General features: G+C 40.6%; 1 protein-coding gene across 2 annotated transcripts in view; it reads right to left on the bottom strand.

The window, feature by feature from the left end:
* Positions 1–12,299: 12,299 nt before the first annotated feature.
* The window catches only part of FAR1 (fatty acyl-CoA reductase 1), a 33,716-nt gene continuing 27,663 nt past the window's right edge, over positions 12,300–18,352 (bottom strand). For both annotated transcript variants that reach the window (XM_058025718.1, XM_058025719.1), the window contains exons 11-12: positions 17,230–17,357; positions 12,300–15,259 (exon numbers count right to left, since the gene is read on the bottom strand). In XM_058025718.1, the coding sequence (XP_057881701.1) occupies positions 15,097–15,259; positions 17,230–17,357 (291 nt within the window). In that variant the 3' untranslated portion in view covers positions 12,300–15,096. The remainder of the gene's footprint in view (positions 15,260–17,229; positions 17,358–18,352) is intronic.

Genomic DNA, 18,352 nt, shown 5'->3' with positions numbered 1-18,352 from the left:
AGAATTACAGATACAGGCTCAGTTACTTACACCTGTGATGAGCAATTTTCCTTTTTGCAGCTAAGTCTCCTCCCAGACAGAATTTTTACCTTTCAAAGCAAACAAGACCAAAACCAAACAAGGCCAACAAATGCAGAACTACAGCAGGCTATGGAGAGCACAATGCACTGATATCAGCCAAAGCTTCCCTTGGGTGGAGCCCAGCCTTACACTGATTAATTAGGAAAGGACAAACGAAGGAAGAGAGAGGGAACAAAATTGTGCTTAGCTTAAGTATTTGCCCTGAATGTCTCAAAGTGCTTTGTAAGGAGAGATCAATACTAATGCTTTTCAGCTAATATTTGGCATATGGATTAAACAAATCGGCAGCAGTCAGAAGCAGGTTGGTCACTTAATTCCCAGCTTAGTCCCCTTGGGAATGTTTTGTGAAATGCAAAACTCTTAACAGCACAGTGGCAGCTGCTCAAGGTAAATAGAAACAAAAAATAAAAAATCCAGTGCATCACCTGATTTTTGGAGAGCACAGTGGATACATTTCAATGCTTTTAACATGGGTAAAGATTTACAGTAGGACAGAATATGCTCAAAATACAGAAATACACCATCTCAGGCAGGCAGCAGTGAGATGAATCCTTGCAGATTTTTTTCAGAAACATACTAAAATAAAATAAAATAAAATATATAAAATAAAAATGAAAAATAGGAAATAAAAAAATAAAAAAAAAAATTAAAAAAAAAATAAAATTAAAAATAAAATAAGTATTACATCAGCCTGGCTGTGCTGTCAGTTGTGTCCGCACTTCACATCAGATCAAGACCAGGAGGTGAAAGGAGAGAACTGCCGGTGGTTCCGGGTATCCCTGCCCAGCCTGGTTCACATCTCCCTGCCTTGCTGGGAGATAGTGCTGAGCCCAAAGAGTAGGAAGAGATGGATGACCTGTCAAACAAGCTTTAAAGTCCATGAGAAGGAAGTCCAGGAGTAATCCATGTATTTGCTGCTGATCAGCCAAGTGAGAGCAGCTTCCCCTTTTACAGGAGTCTGTTTTGCTCTATTCCATGCTGGGTCTCCATGGCCAAACCACTCATTTTCAATCACACAATCAAATGCAACCAAGAGCAGGTTCACAGCCCTCAGCTGCTGGGAGATCAAGCCAGAAAGGAAGAAAGAACAAAGTCAAGAAGTATAATGCTCATAAAGTTATTTATGTTGTGCCAAAACTGTGGAAAGGTGGATTTAAAACTCTTCAAATTTGGGGTATTTTCAGGCTGAAATCTAGGGAGTGGGTTGGGATTGTAAAAGACTTCCAGATACACAGTTCCCAGTTTTAAACATGGAGATGGAGACACAGAACAAGAGAGACAGAGGGGGGAACGGCAAAAAAGTTAAAATCGGAACTTTGTCTCCTGCTCCTGATGCTCCCAGAGCGATGTGAGACTCTGGGAAGCACAAGGAGCAAGCCATTCCAGAGAGATGGGGAAAGCCAGGCCAAACAGGATAAATGAGCAAGGATGGGATATTTCCTCATTTCCAATTAAAATACAGGCAGCAGCAGGATCTCCTGCGCTGACATTTGTCCTGCTGGTGGGATACACGTGTACCTCAGTAACCAGCACTGGGAAAGGCAGGAGCCCTGTTCTGTCCCAGCTCTGCCATCAGATGGCAGAACAGCACCGAGGTGGGTGGATTAACTTCCCATGGTCTGCTTCAGTAACAGCCAGCTGTAAAAATCAACATAAAAATTGATCGTTTCCCATAAAAATAAATATTTTTGATAAAAATGTATTGTTTCCCTTGGCACTGCAAGGCAAAACTCATTCAGACACAGTGAGATGTTTAAAGCCATGTCAGGAGGTTTGGTTCACCCTCCTTTCAAGGCTCTGTAGAAATTCATTTCAGCCTGGTTTTTGTGGTTGCAGAGAAAGCTCAAGGAAAGCTGAGGCACCTGCAAAGTTCTCTGACCATAATGAGGATCCACATGAGGCACATCAGTGATACACAGCCAGTACGCATCTGGCTGCAGGGGTTTTGGTTTTGCCTGGTTTTGCCCGTTTTGTGGCCATTCTCAATGAGGTGAGGGTACGAGGGGCAGGAATTTCAAACCCTTTCTGTCCCACAGCAAACCTGAGCAGGATTCACCCTTGTGGATGCACTGACACAAAGTCATCTGGGTTTAAGCTGACTTAGAATTGTCCAGCTGGATCCATATTCCTATTTTTTCATTTTCATCACCAGACTCCTGATCACAAGCAGCTTCTGCCACAGGAGACTTGTGGCTCAGGTATTACCAGCAATGAAACTCTGGTTTTTTCCTTTAGGGAACAGACTTTGTGCTGCAGTAAATGCCACAGCAGGACGAGCAAGGGGAAGTAGAAAATGTTGGTCTTGAAGCCAAGGGGATTCCCTGTCTCTGCAACTGTCGGTGTAGCTGTAAATAATGAGGAGGAAATGAAAACTCTGCCTTAAAAATATTCAGTACTTTGAATGTGAAAGCATGACTGAAAAAAGAATTGGGAAGGGAAGAGGCAAAAAGCAATAGCAAAAATGCTGAATAGTGGAGCTACAAAAAAACCCTGAAACACCCTTGGATTGTCTTTAAGAAATGTGATCATGCAAGCTGTGAAGCAGAGTCATGGATGTGCAGCCATCCCAGCACACGCCTGCCTTGGAAGGGATGAATTTCAGCTGTCTCAGCAATATTTGGCAAAGCTGGGAGAGCTTAAGGGTGCAGGTTCCTCCTGTCAGGCCTGCAGGGACAGGGCAGAGCCAGGCCCCTGCTGCACGTTGCAACAAAACCACCACAGAGGAGTCTTAAAAGCTTAAAGAAGATGGAGCCAAAGGAGTTCCAGGGTGAAACTGCAGTGGGTGGAAAAGTGAACTGTGCCACTGCTTGAGTCTCTTGAGCAATCCAGCCAAGAGCTGCAGGCCTCTGAGGAGTGTCACAGAGCACCACAGAAACCACACCGTGCTCAGAGACAGGAAGGCTTTGGCCTCTCATCGTCAGATGTGAGGCGTTCACACCATCAGCAGCAGCTGAAACCATCAGATTCTTTGCAATGGATTCCTCCCAAAGCAGGCAGGTGAGCTCCAATGCCAGCCCTCTTTCTTGGGGACACCCATTCCTGCCAGAGTGGCACAGGGAGATTTGGCCACCACGTTTATTCCTTGCCCAAAAACACCAAGGTGAGTTCCACCAAGGCAGGCACGGTGTTCAGGTAAACTGGACAAGCTTTGCTCTCAGTTTGGTGTGAACAGGAGACAGAATTGCACCACTGCAAATTCTGTGCAAGCTCAAGACTTTGTGGCCATGGGGGTGGTGAACAGCCCTGTGCTGATGGTGCAAGAGCTTTGGCCAGTTCTGAAAAAAAAAATCAAAAAGCCCCAAAAAAACAGCCACACAACAAAGTAGACAGCAAATACTAACTCCCTGCAGAAAAAACAGCTGAAACACACTGAACAGCAGTGTTTCTTTCACAACTTTGTGCACAATGCAACCCTTTTTATGCAGGAAAGTGCCATGTCAAGCCCTCAGAGCTGCAGCTCACAAATAGTGCAGAATTTTGTGCTGGTTTATATTGAATTAGCACACACCACTTTCTGCCCTGTTCCTTGCCCTAATGTAATATGTATGGGGTTCCATCACTAATTCATGGTTTACGAACTCTCTACTTTCTCTAGAGCAAGGGTCAAGGGTAAACTGTAGTTTTTGGTATCTTTTCATGCAAAAAAACCAAACAAACAAACAACCAAACCAAAACAAAAGCCTCAGCACAGAAACCTTGATTTGGTACATTTGTGTCTGGGCAGGTGGATGAGTGGAAATGGGGTAGGATAGAAAAACAGCACAGCAAACTTCAGTGAGGCACATCCTTTCCTCCAGAGTAATCTACCACAGAAAAAAAAAAAAAAAAAAAAAAAAAAAAAAGAAAAAAATACACAAAATTCAAATTTTCACACTCCAATATTTCTACCTGCAATGCTAGATGTTCTCTGTGGGCTTAGCAGGGTCTTTGGCAGCAGGAGAGCCAAGCCAAACATTCCTGCAGCTTCAGAGCCCCTCTGAGCCTGCAGGAAAAGGATGCTGAGCTCAGAACTGTGAGGAGTTAATCTCCAATATTGCCATTGTGACAGCAGGAGAGAGGAGGCAGGAAAGGAGTGGTTACTGCCTAGGTGTGCTCAGTGTGAGTCACTTTTCAAACAGCAGAGTCAGTCACAGGCTGCAGGGCTCCAGAGCCCTCCCACAGGCCAGGATTCACTACTGAGCTCAGGAAGATTCTGGTTGCAGCCTGATTTTCTGAGCTTTTGTCACTTGTGTGCTGTGTCCAGGCAAGGTTCTCCTGCCCTGATTGAGTTAAATATAAAATTGACACACACAGAGCAACTGTCTAGACTTAATGAAAGTGGAAAAACCTCGACTAAAGAATTTGGGTTTTAACTTTAAGCTAATTTAACTTTAGCTTAAAACTTCTCAAACTTGAAACTTTATTTTTTTTTTTGTTATACTCATTCGTTCCTCGCTCTGAAATCCCCCGTACAAGATTCTGTTACTAAAGTGATACAATTAAATAAACAAAACTAGGATCTTGCATCACTTAGTGGTGCATGAGTGGCCACTGCAAAGGTTAGAATAGCAGAAAGGCTGAAATAATTAAAAACAAGAAAGACAAACAAACAAAAAAAATCAGTTCAGAACCCCTGAGATGCCACTCTTCTGTTGCATGTTTTATGGATATTTTTGGCCATCTGGACACTCAAAAACTTCAGTAAGTACAACTGCAGCTGAGGTGCTACAGAGGAGTTACACAGGAGTTTGAGAAGTCCAGCTGAGGCTTAATGATCTTGACTTCTTGGCCAGGGCAATGAGACCAGAGGAAGCTCCATTTTGCCATAATTTGATTGCTGTGGGCACTCAGACATTCCAGCAAGCTCTGCAGACTTCACTCGTGCACAGTTCTCTCCTATAGTGAGCTTATGAGCAAAAAGTGCAGCTTTTGGAATTAAAGCCTAAATTAAATCATCTGCTGCTGTGTAGCTTTAATTGGCCAGCCTCAAATGGCAGCTGAGCTGGGTGGTTTGCCTGTTTAGACACCTTTTTTTCCTTTCAGGAAACTTCCCTTTAACCAGAACGCTCCTCATACCCAACAAAATGTGGAATGTAGCAGTTCACAAGGGTGAAAGAAAGGTTTGGATGGAGAGGGAGCTCAGGGATGATCCCACTCCACCAATTTGCTCAAAGGCCCGGCCTTGAGTCAGTGGCAGGAGTTGGTTTTGCCATTCAAATTCCCCTTGGCACAACATGTGTTCCCACAGGAGATGCCCTTTACTGCTTCCCTCACGCTATGAATGAATAATAATAATAGTAATGAATAATAATAATAATAATAATAATAATAATAATAATAATAATAATAGAATAATAATAATAATAATAATAATAATAATAATAATAATAATAATAATAATAATAATAATAATAATAATAATTCAGTTTCCAGGAGCAGCTACCACCAGCAGAGCTCCCTGCCCATCACTGCTCACCCAAAGCTCTGCCCACCGTGGGGACACCTCCTCTTTTGGCTCATCCTCCCTGTGCCAGTGAGTTGTCACTCCAAAAAAAACCACACCACAGCAAGAGCATCTGCAATATTCCTGTGAACAGGGTACCAGCACATTCCCTCGACCGCTGCTTAGCTCTGCATTCCAGCTGGCTTTAAAAATTAACTCTAGAGCAGAGCTGTGGGAAAAGGGAAACTAAAAGGCTTTTTTATGCCCTCCAATGTGTGCAGTTACAAGGTCCCAGGCTGTTTTCATTAACTGGCAGGAGGAGAGTGCCTGTCGTGCAATGCAACTGAAACTACTCCTGTACTTTCACCTCTCCATTTCTTGCTACCTGCTCAAGCATGGGCAAAAAGCACTTTCAAGCTCTGACATTGCCTCTCTCAGCAAAATCATTTTCCAATTTTCCAAGCTTTCAGCCCCAACAGGAAAGAAACTACAGCGCACACCTCTTACTGGAGCCACAAAAATAGCTCTTATGGCGTAATTTTTCACACTCTTTGCAAATCCTTTCTATTCACAACTCAATTGCCCTGAAGCAGAACTTACTGACAACTCATGCTGTTAGTAACTAAACCAGCCCAGGGCTGCAAGGGTCCAAAGTGCATTCAGTCCACCTGGTAAGGGTGAAATGGAGATTAAAAACCTTCCAGCTTCTTGGAGCAGTGCAAATCCTCTTGTTCACCTTGCACTGCTTGTGCTTTAAAGGTGAAATTTAGAAATTTAAGCTTTTTCTACAAAGATGGACATTGGAAACACTCATACATTTGTGTATGTGTGTGTGTATATATATATATATATATATATATATATATATATAGGTATGCGTGTACACATATATGCTTGTAGAACTTACACCCAGAAAAGAGCAAATGATGTAATTTAGAGGGGATGGTTTTTATCTGGAAGTTGGCACTAGCATTTTAATCTGCTATTTAACAATGAGTTAGAAAATATTTAATTTTATTACAGGCTAAATATCACAATGTATCATGTAGTCTGCAAACTGTTAAACTTCAATGAGTGTGAAAATTATTGCCTGTATAGATTGTTTTCTCACGTACTTTTAAAGCACAACACTGGTAGCAGGCAGCACTTACAAACAGCCCCCTGAGGCAAAACTCTGCTTAAGAAGTTAATTACCAGGTGAGACTGACCTGGGCTCTGCTTCTCAGTTCCCAACAAACAACTGTTCTTCAGTCGTTCTTCTCCAAGAAAAAAGAAGTGAAAGCACAGCAGTGTCAGAAAATCTGCTCTGATGATGCTACAGTCTGAGTGCATATCAAGGGTAATTGCATGTCACTTCCTCAGAATAGTGAATATTGCTTTTCTAGTAAGCTTAATAAATGCTCAAAGCTTAATAAACAGCTCCAAATGTTAGTGCACTGAAATCCAAGCAGAGCCTAACAACCCACATCACGTGTATTCAAATTATTTTAGCCCAAAGACATCCCAGACAGTGGCCAGGAGTCTGTTGTTCAAAACCCGCAATACAATCAAATTTCACTCACAGCTTTTGTGCTTTTTATCTTCCCCCAGATAGTTCATTTTGGCAGAAGAGAATTCAACAGCCTGAGACGTCACCCCACAGCAATTTTACATTTAACTAAAACCAATTCCTGCAGGAGCAAAGATCAGTGTTTGCGATAGTTCATTAAAGTGTTTACTTCCCAACCACAATCTCGAAGGCAGTTACAATTTCCACCCTAAAGAAAAGGACAGCAGTAAAAATATTTTAAGAGCAGTGATTTACCATCTACCTTCTTTTTTAACTTTCATTTTCCATTCTTCTTTCAGCCAGATGCAAATACTCCCAACAAACTCTGCAAGTTTCATTTAATGCAGTTGTATAAAATCAGACACTTTTTTGGCACTGTCCCATTCCTTTAAGCACAAGTGTTTCTTGCTATCATAAGGCACCAGGGCAGAAGGCTTTAGACAAGCCTCAAGCAGCAATTTCTGCAAAAAGGCTGAAATTTTTCCTCCCATCTTCCAGCATCTCCCACCTGCATTCTGTGTCCATCTCCATCTCTGCCTGACTTCCTACGGGATCCTGTGAAACTGCTGCTGCTGAAGGGAACCAGCAGCACTTTCTGAGAAGATGCAGCAGCCACCAGCTCCCAAAAGCCCAGAATGGAACAGGAGACACCCTGGGCAGCAGGGCTGGCAGCAGGAACCCTCAGTTTCAGGTGGTGGCAGCCCTTCCTTCAGCATCACTTGAGGCACAGCTGAACTCCTCCTGGCTCTGCTCTAAAGCCCCAGGCAGTTACTGTGCAACACCTGTGTCTTTCGGCAGCACCACCTGCTAATAATTACCTGCTCTAAACTCTCCCACCCGGGCTTCTTAAAATAACAAAGTGATCTCAACGCAGGAGCCAGCCCATGTGGCATAGGTGGGGAGAGGAATTAAGAGAAAGGTGACCTGCACAAAGATTTCATGCTTTCATCATCCCTCGGGATGCAAGTCATCATCTTCACTTGTCATGTTTCAACAGCTTTATGACAGCAAATGCAAAAAACATTTCAGTGCAGTGGCAACAACCCCTCAAGATTATGAAGGGTGTTACTGGGAGTGTGCAGGTGTCACTGGCTTTGCACTTGGAAAGTGGAAAAACACTCCAGAGTTTTTCTGGCTCTGAAATGCCTGAAGAGATGGCTCCTTCATGCAAGTTATCTTACCATGCCACCACACTCCCAGCTTAACCCCAAAAGAAGCCTGCCAGAAAAGGGTTCATTGCTAAACTTGCATGCCAAGCACCTGGAAAGCTCCCGCAAGTGAGAGGAGCTTCTTTTTCCAAGTTGTTCATTCAGCTTTCATGACAGCAACGCTGATCATTCTGGCTCCCAGGATAACAACATTTAAACAAGACAGAAAACAAAACCCCCAAGTTTCCACCAGGATGGCTAAAGTGGCAAGACTGCAGGAGTTTGAAATGAAGAAAAACAAGAAGTGCCAAGAAGAACTGGCAGATGTTTTTGCACTAAGTTTAAAAAGTTCATTTCTAATTAGAAGCAAAGTTATTTGATAGGTGTTAGGACAACCTTTAAAGAGAAAATCACCAATTGCTTCCATATTCTGTGTCTCTGAGTTTTCAGAGCATTTCTCTTTTTACCAAGCCATATTAAAAATATTTCAGCTCATTAATTCAGACAAAACCAGTATTTTCTACCAACAGGTTAACTCCTATCAGTACTTCCCCTGCAGTCATGGCAGAGACTGATAAAACAGGGAGACCACTTAACACTTGCAAACATGGAACTGCTCTCTGTCTCTCTAACCAGAGGACTGCTACAAAAAAGCCTTCACAGAGTAGAAGTCCCTACAGTATCTTCAGCCACCTCATGTCCCATGGAATTTCAAGTCACATTTCCTGCTGTTTGGACTCCTGAAATGCAGGAAGCTGCAAAGCAGCAGCTGCTCTATCCAAAGGGAACTTAATGGGCTAAGTGCAGCACATTCCTATTAAAAATGGATAGACTTGGTTTTCAATTAGAGTCACCAGAGTGGGAGTTACCTTGCATGCATTTCTTTCCAAATCAAATATTTATCAGAGGAAAACCACGGGTGTCACTGACAAGGAGAGATTAGCTGTGACTTAAAACCACACACCTGGATTGAAAAGTGGTGAGACATGCTCTGCTTGCTAAGTAACCTTAAAAGTGTATGTGTGTTAGCCCAGGCAAATTAGAAGCCTTTCATTTGTTTCCAATAAGTAGAATTTGAAAATAATAAAACTCCAAAGTGGCATTTTCCCTACAGTGCCTGGCATTAGTGAAGCTTTTACAGCCAAGAGCATCCAATCTTTTTGTCTCAAGTCAGCTGAGTGGGTGGAAAGAGCAGAGGCACCAATGGCAGCACCTGGGGTGGGCAAGCAAACCAAGGAGCCAAGAGTTTTGAAGAGTTGGTTCACTACATAAAATACATCAGTACCAGGACTTACTGAAGCATATTTAAATCCAGAGCTCAGGTTTTCCTTTTTGAAAAGCTTCTTCAGCAATAGGACATGGAACCCAAGACCTGAACACGGAAGCTGCCTAGTGGATTGTCAGTGTTGCAAAGTGAAACAGAGGAAAAAGGTGATTATTGTGAGTCCTACATAAATCTGGCCTGAAGTTCCCTTGAATCCTTCCCTTAGTTACTAAGCACAAGATTCTGAACCTCTGTGCTGTGTGCCTCATGCAGGTTTCTGACCTAATCTGGGAGAACCTTTATGAAACAGAAAAGGAAAGATCGATTTCAAAGATGGAGGCAAAAGAAACCCCATCAGTCTCTCTCAAAGTAAAGGTGATTTCACACAGCTGGAGAATACATGAGAACAAATATTAGCCATATTCAGCCTCCTTCTCCCTTAATTTAACCATTTCCTTTTGTTTCCACAGGTCTCTCCCACCCCACAATGTGACTGCTTTTGCAAAGTCTCTGCTTATTTTAAGCATTTGCCTTATGATACTGAATCATACTGAGAAAGCTGTGTACTAGAGGAAGTCAAGTCTCCTGGCTTTAGATTCTTGAATTCCACCCAAGTAGGTGCCTAAAACAGCAAGCACAACTATTTGTGTCCTGGACATCCAGTTCTGGGATAATTTCATCAGGAATGAAGGAAAGGATGAGCAGCTGAGTTTCATAAAGATAAAAATAATTCAATTCTATTATGCCATGTTGAATATGGATTAAGGCTGACATACAAAAGTTAACAGTGTCTAAGTACTGAATAATTTTCACAGAGGTGGCAAATCAGATGTTTGCTGATGAACACAGGAATAGCAGAGCTCCTTTCTGCTGCTGGTGGACTGGACTGCTGTTCCTACACAAAGGACACAACAGGAACTCCTACCAGAAGGGGCAAGGGCAATTTAAGATCTAATGCTCACTCTAACCCCAGAACATTGTAACTAAGTGGTGATTTTCATTTCTTAACTTCTAAGGATCTATAGCAAGTTTCCATATGTGCATTAAGAAGTGAAAGAGGCCTTTCTTCTCCACATCAGGCCACCAATTTTCCAAAAGTGAGAGTGGCTACACAATGACAATCCTCAAAGGTCTAACAGTTCAGTTAGAGTAATATTAAAGGCTTATGGTAACAATCCCAAGACTTGAGGTTAATGCCTGTGACTGAATTAAGAAGTCCCATTCACCCTACCTAGGGCCCATGGCTCCAAGCATGCCAGAGCACTAATGAGTTGGAACTTGTGCTTTCACCAATTAGCCACGGTTCTTCTTGCTTCCCATAGAAAGAAGAAAAGCTGCTTGGAGCTGTCACTGTTCCATATTCCAGAAGAGACAGTTGCATAATTACAAATTACTAATTACCTATCAGTGAGTCACAATAGCTGTGGAGCAGGGAAAGCCAAGGCTCCTGCACTGAAGAGAAGCACTGGGATAACACGAAGCAGAAAAGCGTTTATAAATATCTTGGAAGTGAAGCGGGGTTAAATTTAGTTTGAGATGGCAGAGCAGCAGCTCAGTTACACAACCTTTAACTGGAAGTGCTCTGCAGGCAGAAAGGAGGCCAGAGCTGCCTGAGGGGCTGAGCAATGCTCCACAAAAGAGGAAGGAAACCTGGAACTGAAAGTGCTAAGTGAGACCTGTGCTTCTACATTTATGATGGTAGGGCACATCTTGAAAATCAGAGCTGACAATTGCCAGCAGCTCCACTGCTTCTGGAGATTTACCCAAACACACAGCCAGTGTCTCCAGGCCAGACAAAAACTGCTCGTGCTTCGGCACAAAGAGATTGACAAACAAAAATACACTTCAGTGCATTGCTCCAGAGCAGGGATTCTTTGGTGGCTTTTCTTCATTTCTGCTTTCAGCTCTGCTCAACAGGCTGGGAAATATGTACAGTTATGGGAAGTTTTACTTCCCAGCTCAATGCTGGGTGTTTCTCAATCCAAGTTACCTTTACAAACCTGTTCTTTGCTTCTCAACAACACAGGATTTAACACTGTACTATGAAGAAAGGGCAAAATGTTCAACAGCACAAGACATAGGGGACAGCATCTTAAAACCTTTTTGCTCTTTGCTTCCAAGATTGAATTTGAGATCAACAAAAACTATCCTGGTTTGGTTTTTTAGTCATAAAGGAAAGGTTAAGCTTAAAGCTGGCAGACCCCCAACCACAGCTTGCAGAGTTTTAGGATTGTATTATTGACAAAAAAGAGGAGGAATCTGTGAAAAATGAATATTCCAAAAAATAGAAAACAAAAACCCACAGCATTTTGGTGATGCACTGACTTAATGCTACCTTTCCCTCCCTCACCATGAAATGCAGATGCCATAAATAACTGAAGTTCCGTGAAATGTTAATCCTAAAGCTTCTGCAAAACCACAGCACCTTTTTTAAACCATATGAAAATGCAGATGGGTTCATGCTAAAGAAGTAAATGTGAAACTAACAGTACAAATGAACAAGCAATGACAGCGAGGGGAAAAGAGGCTGACACACAAAACAGTCACCATGAGCAGGAATACCTCTCCATGTGTTCTGATGAAGGATTAGATCCTGGAAGCCAGGTTTAGATTCTGGGGGTTTGGTGGACTTTCTGGGGTTTAGGTTTTGGTTTGTGATTGTGAAGTTTCTCTGGTTTTGCTTGTTTCAAAATGCTCATGAATCAGAACTTGATTTTCATAGTTCTCACAAAGGAAAAGAGCATGTTCATGTATATTGAGGTGGCATTTAAATTATCTTGGTATTTTCCACAAATTAGACTAAACAACATAAAAAGATACAATGAACACTGTAACAACACTTTCAAGGGATTTGTTTATTTTTGGTTTACAAACAAAGGCACCCAATATTTCTGTTTATGTCATATAAAAGCTCACAGATTTAGCATTTGTTTCCAAACATCTGTTCCTACAGCAGAGAAAAACATTACAGGAAAATGTCTTTTTTTTTTTCCTGGTCCCCAATTTAAATACCAGTAACAATTCCGTGATAATGTTGTTTCAGTCTGTTCCTCTTCCTATTAACCAGCTGATAACCCTCCTGTAGCTTGCTAGTCAAAACACTGAGTCTGCCTTCGTGGACCAAAATATAGTTCCAGTATATTCCTGACCAACATCCTTTATGTGCAACCACTGGTGTGAAGAATTGCAGGAGGACAGGGCTCCCATATGGAAAAAATCCAATAGTTCCAGGTAGAATTTCACAGACTGACCACAGGAAGTGACAAAACCAGCAGAAAAAATGTGACATTGAATCTACTGTCAGTTCAACAGGATGACTGATGAATTGGTGTAAAATACCAATAGGGCACAGAACAGTCTCCAAAGAGGGGGAAAAAATGGATTTCTAAACTGGCAAATGTTTAGTGTAGAGGTTAAATAAGCTTAGGCTTAAAGTAATCCCTCTCTTTGTTATTTATCCAAAAGACTAAATTTCTAAGCAGTGTCTTGGACCAGAAGTAATGGGTTCATTGGCTCCATAGTTCATCTCAGTGTTAACAAATCAAGGTTACAAGTATCATGTTATAATGTTCATATATTATGTTTATAGTTAGAAACAACCAAAATTCCTAAGTGGATTGTTTCACAGAATAACTTTCAGAGTATGATGAAGTTACCTTTAGCAAACTTCAGCTACGTGCCAACATGGGACAAGGGGTGTCAGTGGACTGGAGGCCCCTCTGAATAAAGTCTAGAATTCAGGAATGCTTAAGCATACTTTCAGGTCTAGCGAGATACTTGGGGAGGCAGCTAAAATGTCATACACTTACTGTATCTGTTAAAGTGTAACATCTCCAAGCACAGAAGCCTTAATTGATTTCAGCCACACTCAGAGGTCTCTCACACAAGGTGTGGTCCTGGACCATTTAGGCTTTTCATCACTAGCTTTGTATATACACCAGGAATTTAAAAAAGGAATTACAGCTTAACTACTTACTACAGAATATTTAGCTTCAACAAGGAAGCCATTATCTTTTCAAAATGAGATATACACCTGCAGGAAAGGTGCTCTCTTTAAAGTAAGAGTTCTTAGAGGAATAGCAAAATAAGTTCTTTACAAATTTAATTCAATAGGACAAAAAACTACCAAGGGCAAGTAAAATGTAGTTCTTGTGTAATTAAGTCATTATTTGCCTTTCTAGGCAGATTCAAGAACAAATTCATCAGTACAAACTGATTTGAATGAACAAACACTGGGCAAGGGTACTGGTCAGTGCATGAATTAGAGGAACACTACAGTGTTCTCAAATCTGTGCAACAAAAATTTAAAGGGATCTTCATGTATTGCCTTGGATTAAAGAAAGGATTCAATCTTTTCCTACAACTTTCCATTTTTACAAATGTCTTCCCTACTGAAACAAAGTAACATGCAGGAAAAAAACCAGATTTCTTCAGGTTTAAACCTAATAATTTAAGTTATAAGATAGATGGAAGAACTGTTAACATCTCTTCATTTTGGAGCAAGGTGCATCTTACTCTGCTTGCCCAGTGAAATAAGGTTTTACTAGGACAGGGATGAAAAAGTGTGCTTGTGCATTGGTGTTGACCATGCATCGAATTTAACAGCTCAGAGATTTGGAAAAAAATATTAATTCTTGATGTATTTGCTAACATTGCTTACAACTTAAAAACAGGTGTATCTCTTAATGAAAGTCTACAGCTTGTCCTGCTACTATTACCAGCAATATAAATAGCAACCAAGCATAATGAATTCCTTTTCATTACATTTACCCTTTGAAGTCAGAAGTGCTAGCTCTGTGTTCTCAATAAAAAAAATAAATCATTAAAAAGAAGACAGTCAATGACTTTATCTACCCCTCTCTAGGTAACACTTCCTTTTATGTGCTCAATGCAAGGATCAATTCTGCTTTCAGAGTAGCAAATTGTTCATGCCGACACAAATGCAAGTTGGGCACAGCCAGGTTCAAGCACAGAACCGAATCACAAAGTGCATTCTGAAGCCCAGATCTACAAAAGGCCTTTCAGTAAATAAGGAAGGTTGGTTCATTTTTTAATTTCTTTTTTTCTTTTAAAACAAAGGAGGCACCCTCGTTGCATCCCTACTTTGAGGGGAAGGGAAGAAGTGGCAAAACCTAAAGACAAATTACAAACGTTCTCAATTATTTTATTTCAGGAGATCCAGAGTCATTTGTACACTTTTGCAACTTGCAAAACCCTTCGTAATTTAGAAGAATTCAAATAAATAGGTCTACAGCAACTAGTATCTACTATGCCAATATTTATCTTGCTCAATGTGGAATAAAACTTAAAAAGAAAAAAAATCATGTTAAGGCAGATTCCAATCAAACACGTTCCAAATTGCACAGTTATGTTGGTCAGTGGTCTAATATGTCTTCCCCGGGTCAGAGTTATCTAAATGCTTTTCTAAGCCAATTCAGTGTGGCACTTGCCCTTGTTATTTGCTCCTTTTCCAGGAAGATACACAGCTAACATTACAAATACCATACCTCTTATTTCTCACCTCAATTAAAAACAAAATTATGCTTCACGAAATGTGAGATGACTACATGTTACAGGGTTTGTGCAGTTAGACCACCATATGCATAGATGTCCTAATGCTAAATTCTCTTCCTCAGTATCTCATTGTGCTGGAGGCTCTGAAGTAGGAGAGGAACTTGTAACACAGACTAACCACAAAGTACCAGATGTTTCTGGCCATTTGTGACCTCGCGATGAAGATGCGCCAGATCAGGATCACGAGGATCGTGTTGAAGCCGTAGCGAATGTTCCTCAACCTGGGGAGAAACAAAAGCCATCTCACTAAGGGCCAACCTGCAATGACTCCGAGGGAAAAAGAACACTCTAAAAATTAATTTCTGGCGTAGAATACAACTTGTTTATCTGTTCATCTCAAGATACATTACGAGTAATGACAGAAGTGAATAACAAACAGAGAAGGCTTTTCACTGCTGAAAATATAACTGTAACCTGTTGCTCACCACATGTACTTCTGCTTTAGAGCTGCTTGATGGAAACCTCCTAAAGCCAACATCACAGTGATAACTTACCTATAGAAGAAGGCTGCCAACCAAAAAATATTTAACACTCTGAACCTTCCTTTTCTCTACCACGTATTTAAAACTTCTTAAATACGTAAAAATAACTGTAACTGCCACTGATAACAATAACAAGAAAAAAAACCAAAATGCCTCACCCCATCATAACAACTCATCAAATTTTCCAGATATTTCCACCCTCTTCACTGCAATTTCAAACTCCTTCCTTCTCAAGGAGCTACATTGAAAGTGCAGGATAAAGTAAGTGACCTTTTAGAGCACGGTGCTTTTTTAGCAATCTTTTCACCTGTAGAGATGGAAACGTCAAGAAAAACAGCACCCAGAATTTACTCAGATTACTTAGAAACAGAGCAATCTCTTTGGCTCAGTAGATCATGACAATTTATATTTTAAAGGCAGCTCTTTTCAGGGAAATCTTGCAAAACCTTGAAATCTTTATCTTGTTTACAGGTAAGGCTGGGTTCCTTTACAAATCTTATTTGCAGAGAAAAACAGCTAAAATCTGTGTTACAAAAGCAATACTTTTCCACTTGAGGAACAAATCTACCCAGTGGTTCCCTAGAGAAAAATGTCACCTGGGCTGCCAAATCTGGTTAATTCTAAGGCAGCAGACTGCAAGTTCAGATTAGAGTTAAGAACTAGATGGTAATAAAAGAGACCAAATTAATACCTCAGAGCAAACGTAAGTCAGAATCTAAACCTCTTGCTAAACAATCCACTTACAAACTTTAGAGCTGGGGGCCACCAGAGACTGCTCTAATACAAGATTATTTCTCGAGTCATTTTCACTATGATCCTTTGCACAAAGAACAGCAGCCACGTGATAATTTCTATTCACTTTTCAATGGCATCTAAACAGAAATTTAATAAACCACCCTAACAAAACAACCCAGAAGGGACACTTGCTTAGCTATTTCCACAATTATCACAGATCCTATCTTTCAGAAGTATATTTGTCATTTTAACATAGACCAAACCCTTCCACAGCTGCAAATCCTTGTCTTTAGAATGACAACAACCTGGAGTCACAAATCACAACATGGATTGTTTCTCTGTGTGCTATCAGGCTTGCAGACATGATGTAGCATTGCAGAACAAGATGATTTTTATTTCACTTTTAAAAAAGAGAAGTCAAAGACTACAGCTGCCTTGATGAATCAGCCAAGAACAAAACAAGGACAATTATGCTAATAAAATTCTGGACAGTATCAATCCCTCCAAATGGCAGGAATTAAGTCACAGAGAAAAGGCCAAAGGAGGTCATCCTAGAGCACCAACAAAGTGTCCTGAAGTGCAGAGTCTCTGCCTGTTTATTTACCTGCCTCAAAAGATCACATTCCCAGAACAGCTATTGTTCTATTAAACTCCCCAAAGAAGCCATTCTGACCTGTGCAGCCACATAGCTTTGACCTTCCAAAAGATGCTTGGGTAAAATCAAAAGCCTGAATTACAGCATCCACACCAGTGATCCCAGACTGATACTGCAGCTATTAATTCTGGGGAGCAACTCAGGAACAACAAATGTTTTTGAAAATGCTTCAGACTACTGGACTGGAACAGAAGAATTGTGGAAAACCTAAACAGTTGCTATGAAGAACAACTGAGTCATGACATGGAAAAGCAAACCTATGCAGGGCATAGAAAATATAAAATTAGACTTTAAGAAAAAAAATTAAGATTATACTTACTTATTTAAGTGTTTCCTAGCTGCAGGGAGGCCTGACATTTCTTCATTCAGCACGTATTTCTTTGTTCCCAGGCAGTAATTTTCCATATATTCTGCCCAGTGTAGTTGTCGAACATCAAAATTAAATGTCTGCATAAGAGAAAAGCTTTCACTGTTAGTTGCCTAAAAATTCACCCCTGTATCATTTAAATGAAAATAAATGTCTTTATTCCAGATAAATCCAATTTGCCTTTGACACAAGAAGGTTATTCTATCCTTAATCCTAGAGACAGTCCAGATTTAGGTTCCATTTCTGATTCAACCACCAGCTTGTGACATAATCTCTTCCAAATTTCAATCACTTCATGCCTTATTTTCTCTCCTCTTCTTTCCACTTGTAAGTTTTCCCACTTCAACTGTCTGTAAGGAATTCCATTCTAAAAATAACTATTTCCTAGTAGGTTATTTATTTTTAAGCAACAAAATTATTCTAATAAACTCTATAATAAACACTGCTCTGTGCCAAGTTCACTGTTTGGTAAGTGCAGGGTACTGTTAGCTGTGCTTAGAGTTGTACGGTTATATTTTAAATACTGTTAGATTTTAAATATATTTAAATACAGATTTACATCTAAATGCCTTCTTTAGGAGAAAAGATCACTATGATGAATTTGATACAAAAGTTTTTTACTGATGTATTGATTTCTTCGTCTCAAGATTCTACAGTAACAGTGTTTAAATCCCAACAAAATGCAGCAATTTGAAAATACTAACAGCTCAAATTGTCTGGCATTTTGGTTTTCAAGTTTTTCCTGAACTCAAGTTGCTAGGAGGAGGTAAGAGGACAGGAATGGGTGGAAATACCATTCACACAAAAATCACCAAAAGCTATTTTATTTCCTACGTTTAGACAGCTTACTTAGGAATCTGGCAGCTTTTCTGGAATGTAACTACTGGAAAACACTTCAGCAGCAAAGAAATCTCAAGAATGACAAAATTGTTCCAAATGCATAAGGGAATCTGAGCTTTTAGAACTTTAACTGGTAATTTTTATTCTGCTGAATACTAACCAATAAAGTCATAGCAGAAGGGAAGTTGAAATTCAGTTGGGGCACCTGAGCCATTGTTGGTGGAGGAGGTAGGGA

This window comes from Melospiza georgiana, chromosome 6 (genome assembly GCF_028018845.1).
Source record: "Melospiza georgiana isolate bMelGeo1 chromosome 6, bMelGeo1.pri, whole genome shotgun sequence".
NCBI lineage: Eukaryota > Metazoa > Chordata > Aves > Passeriformes > Passerellidae > Melospiza > Melospiza georgiana.
The sequence above is the reverse complement of the archived record's forward strand: the minus strand, read 5'-3'. Positions and strand labels throughout refer to the sequence as shown.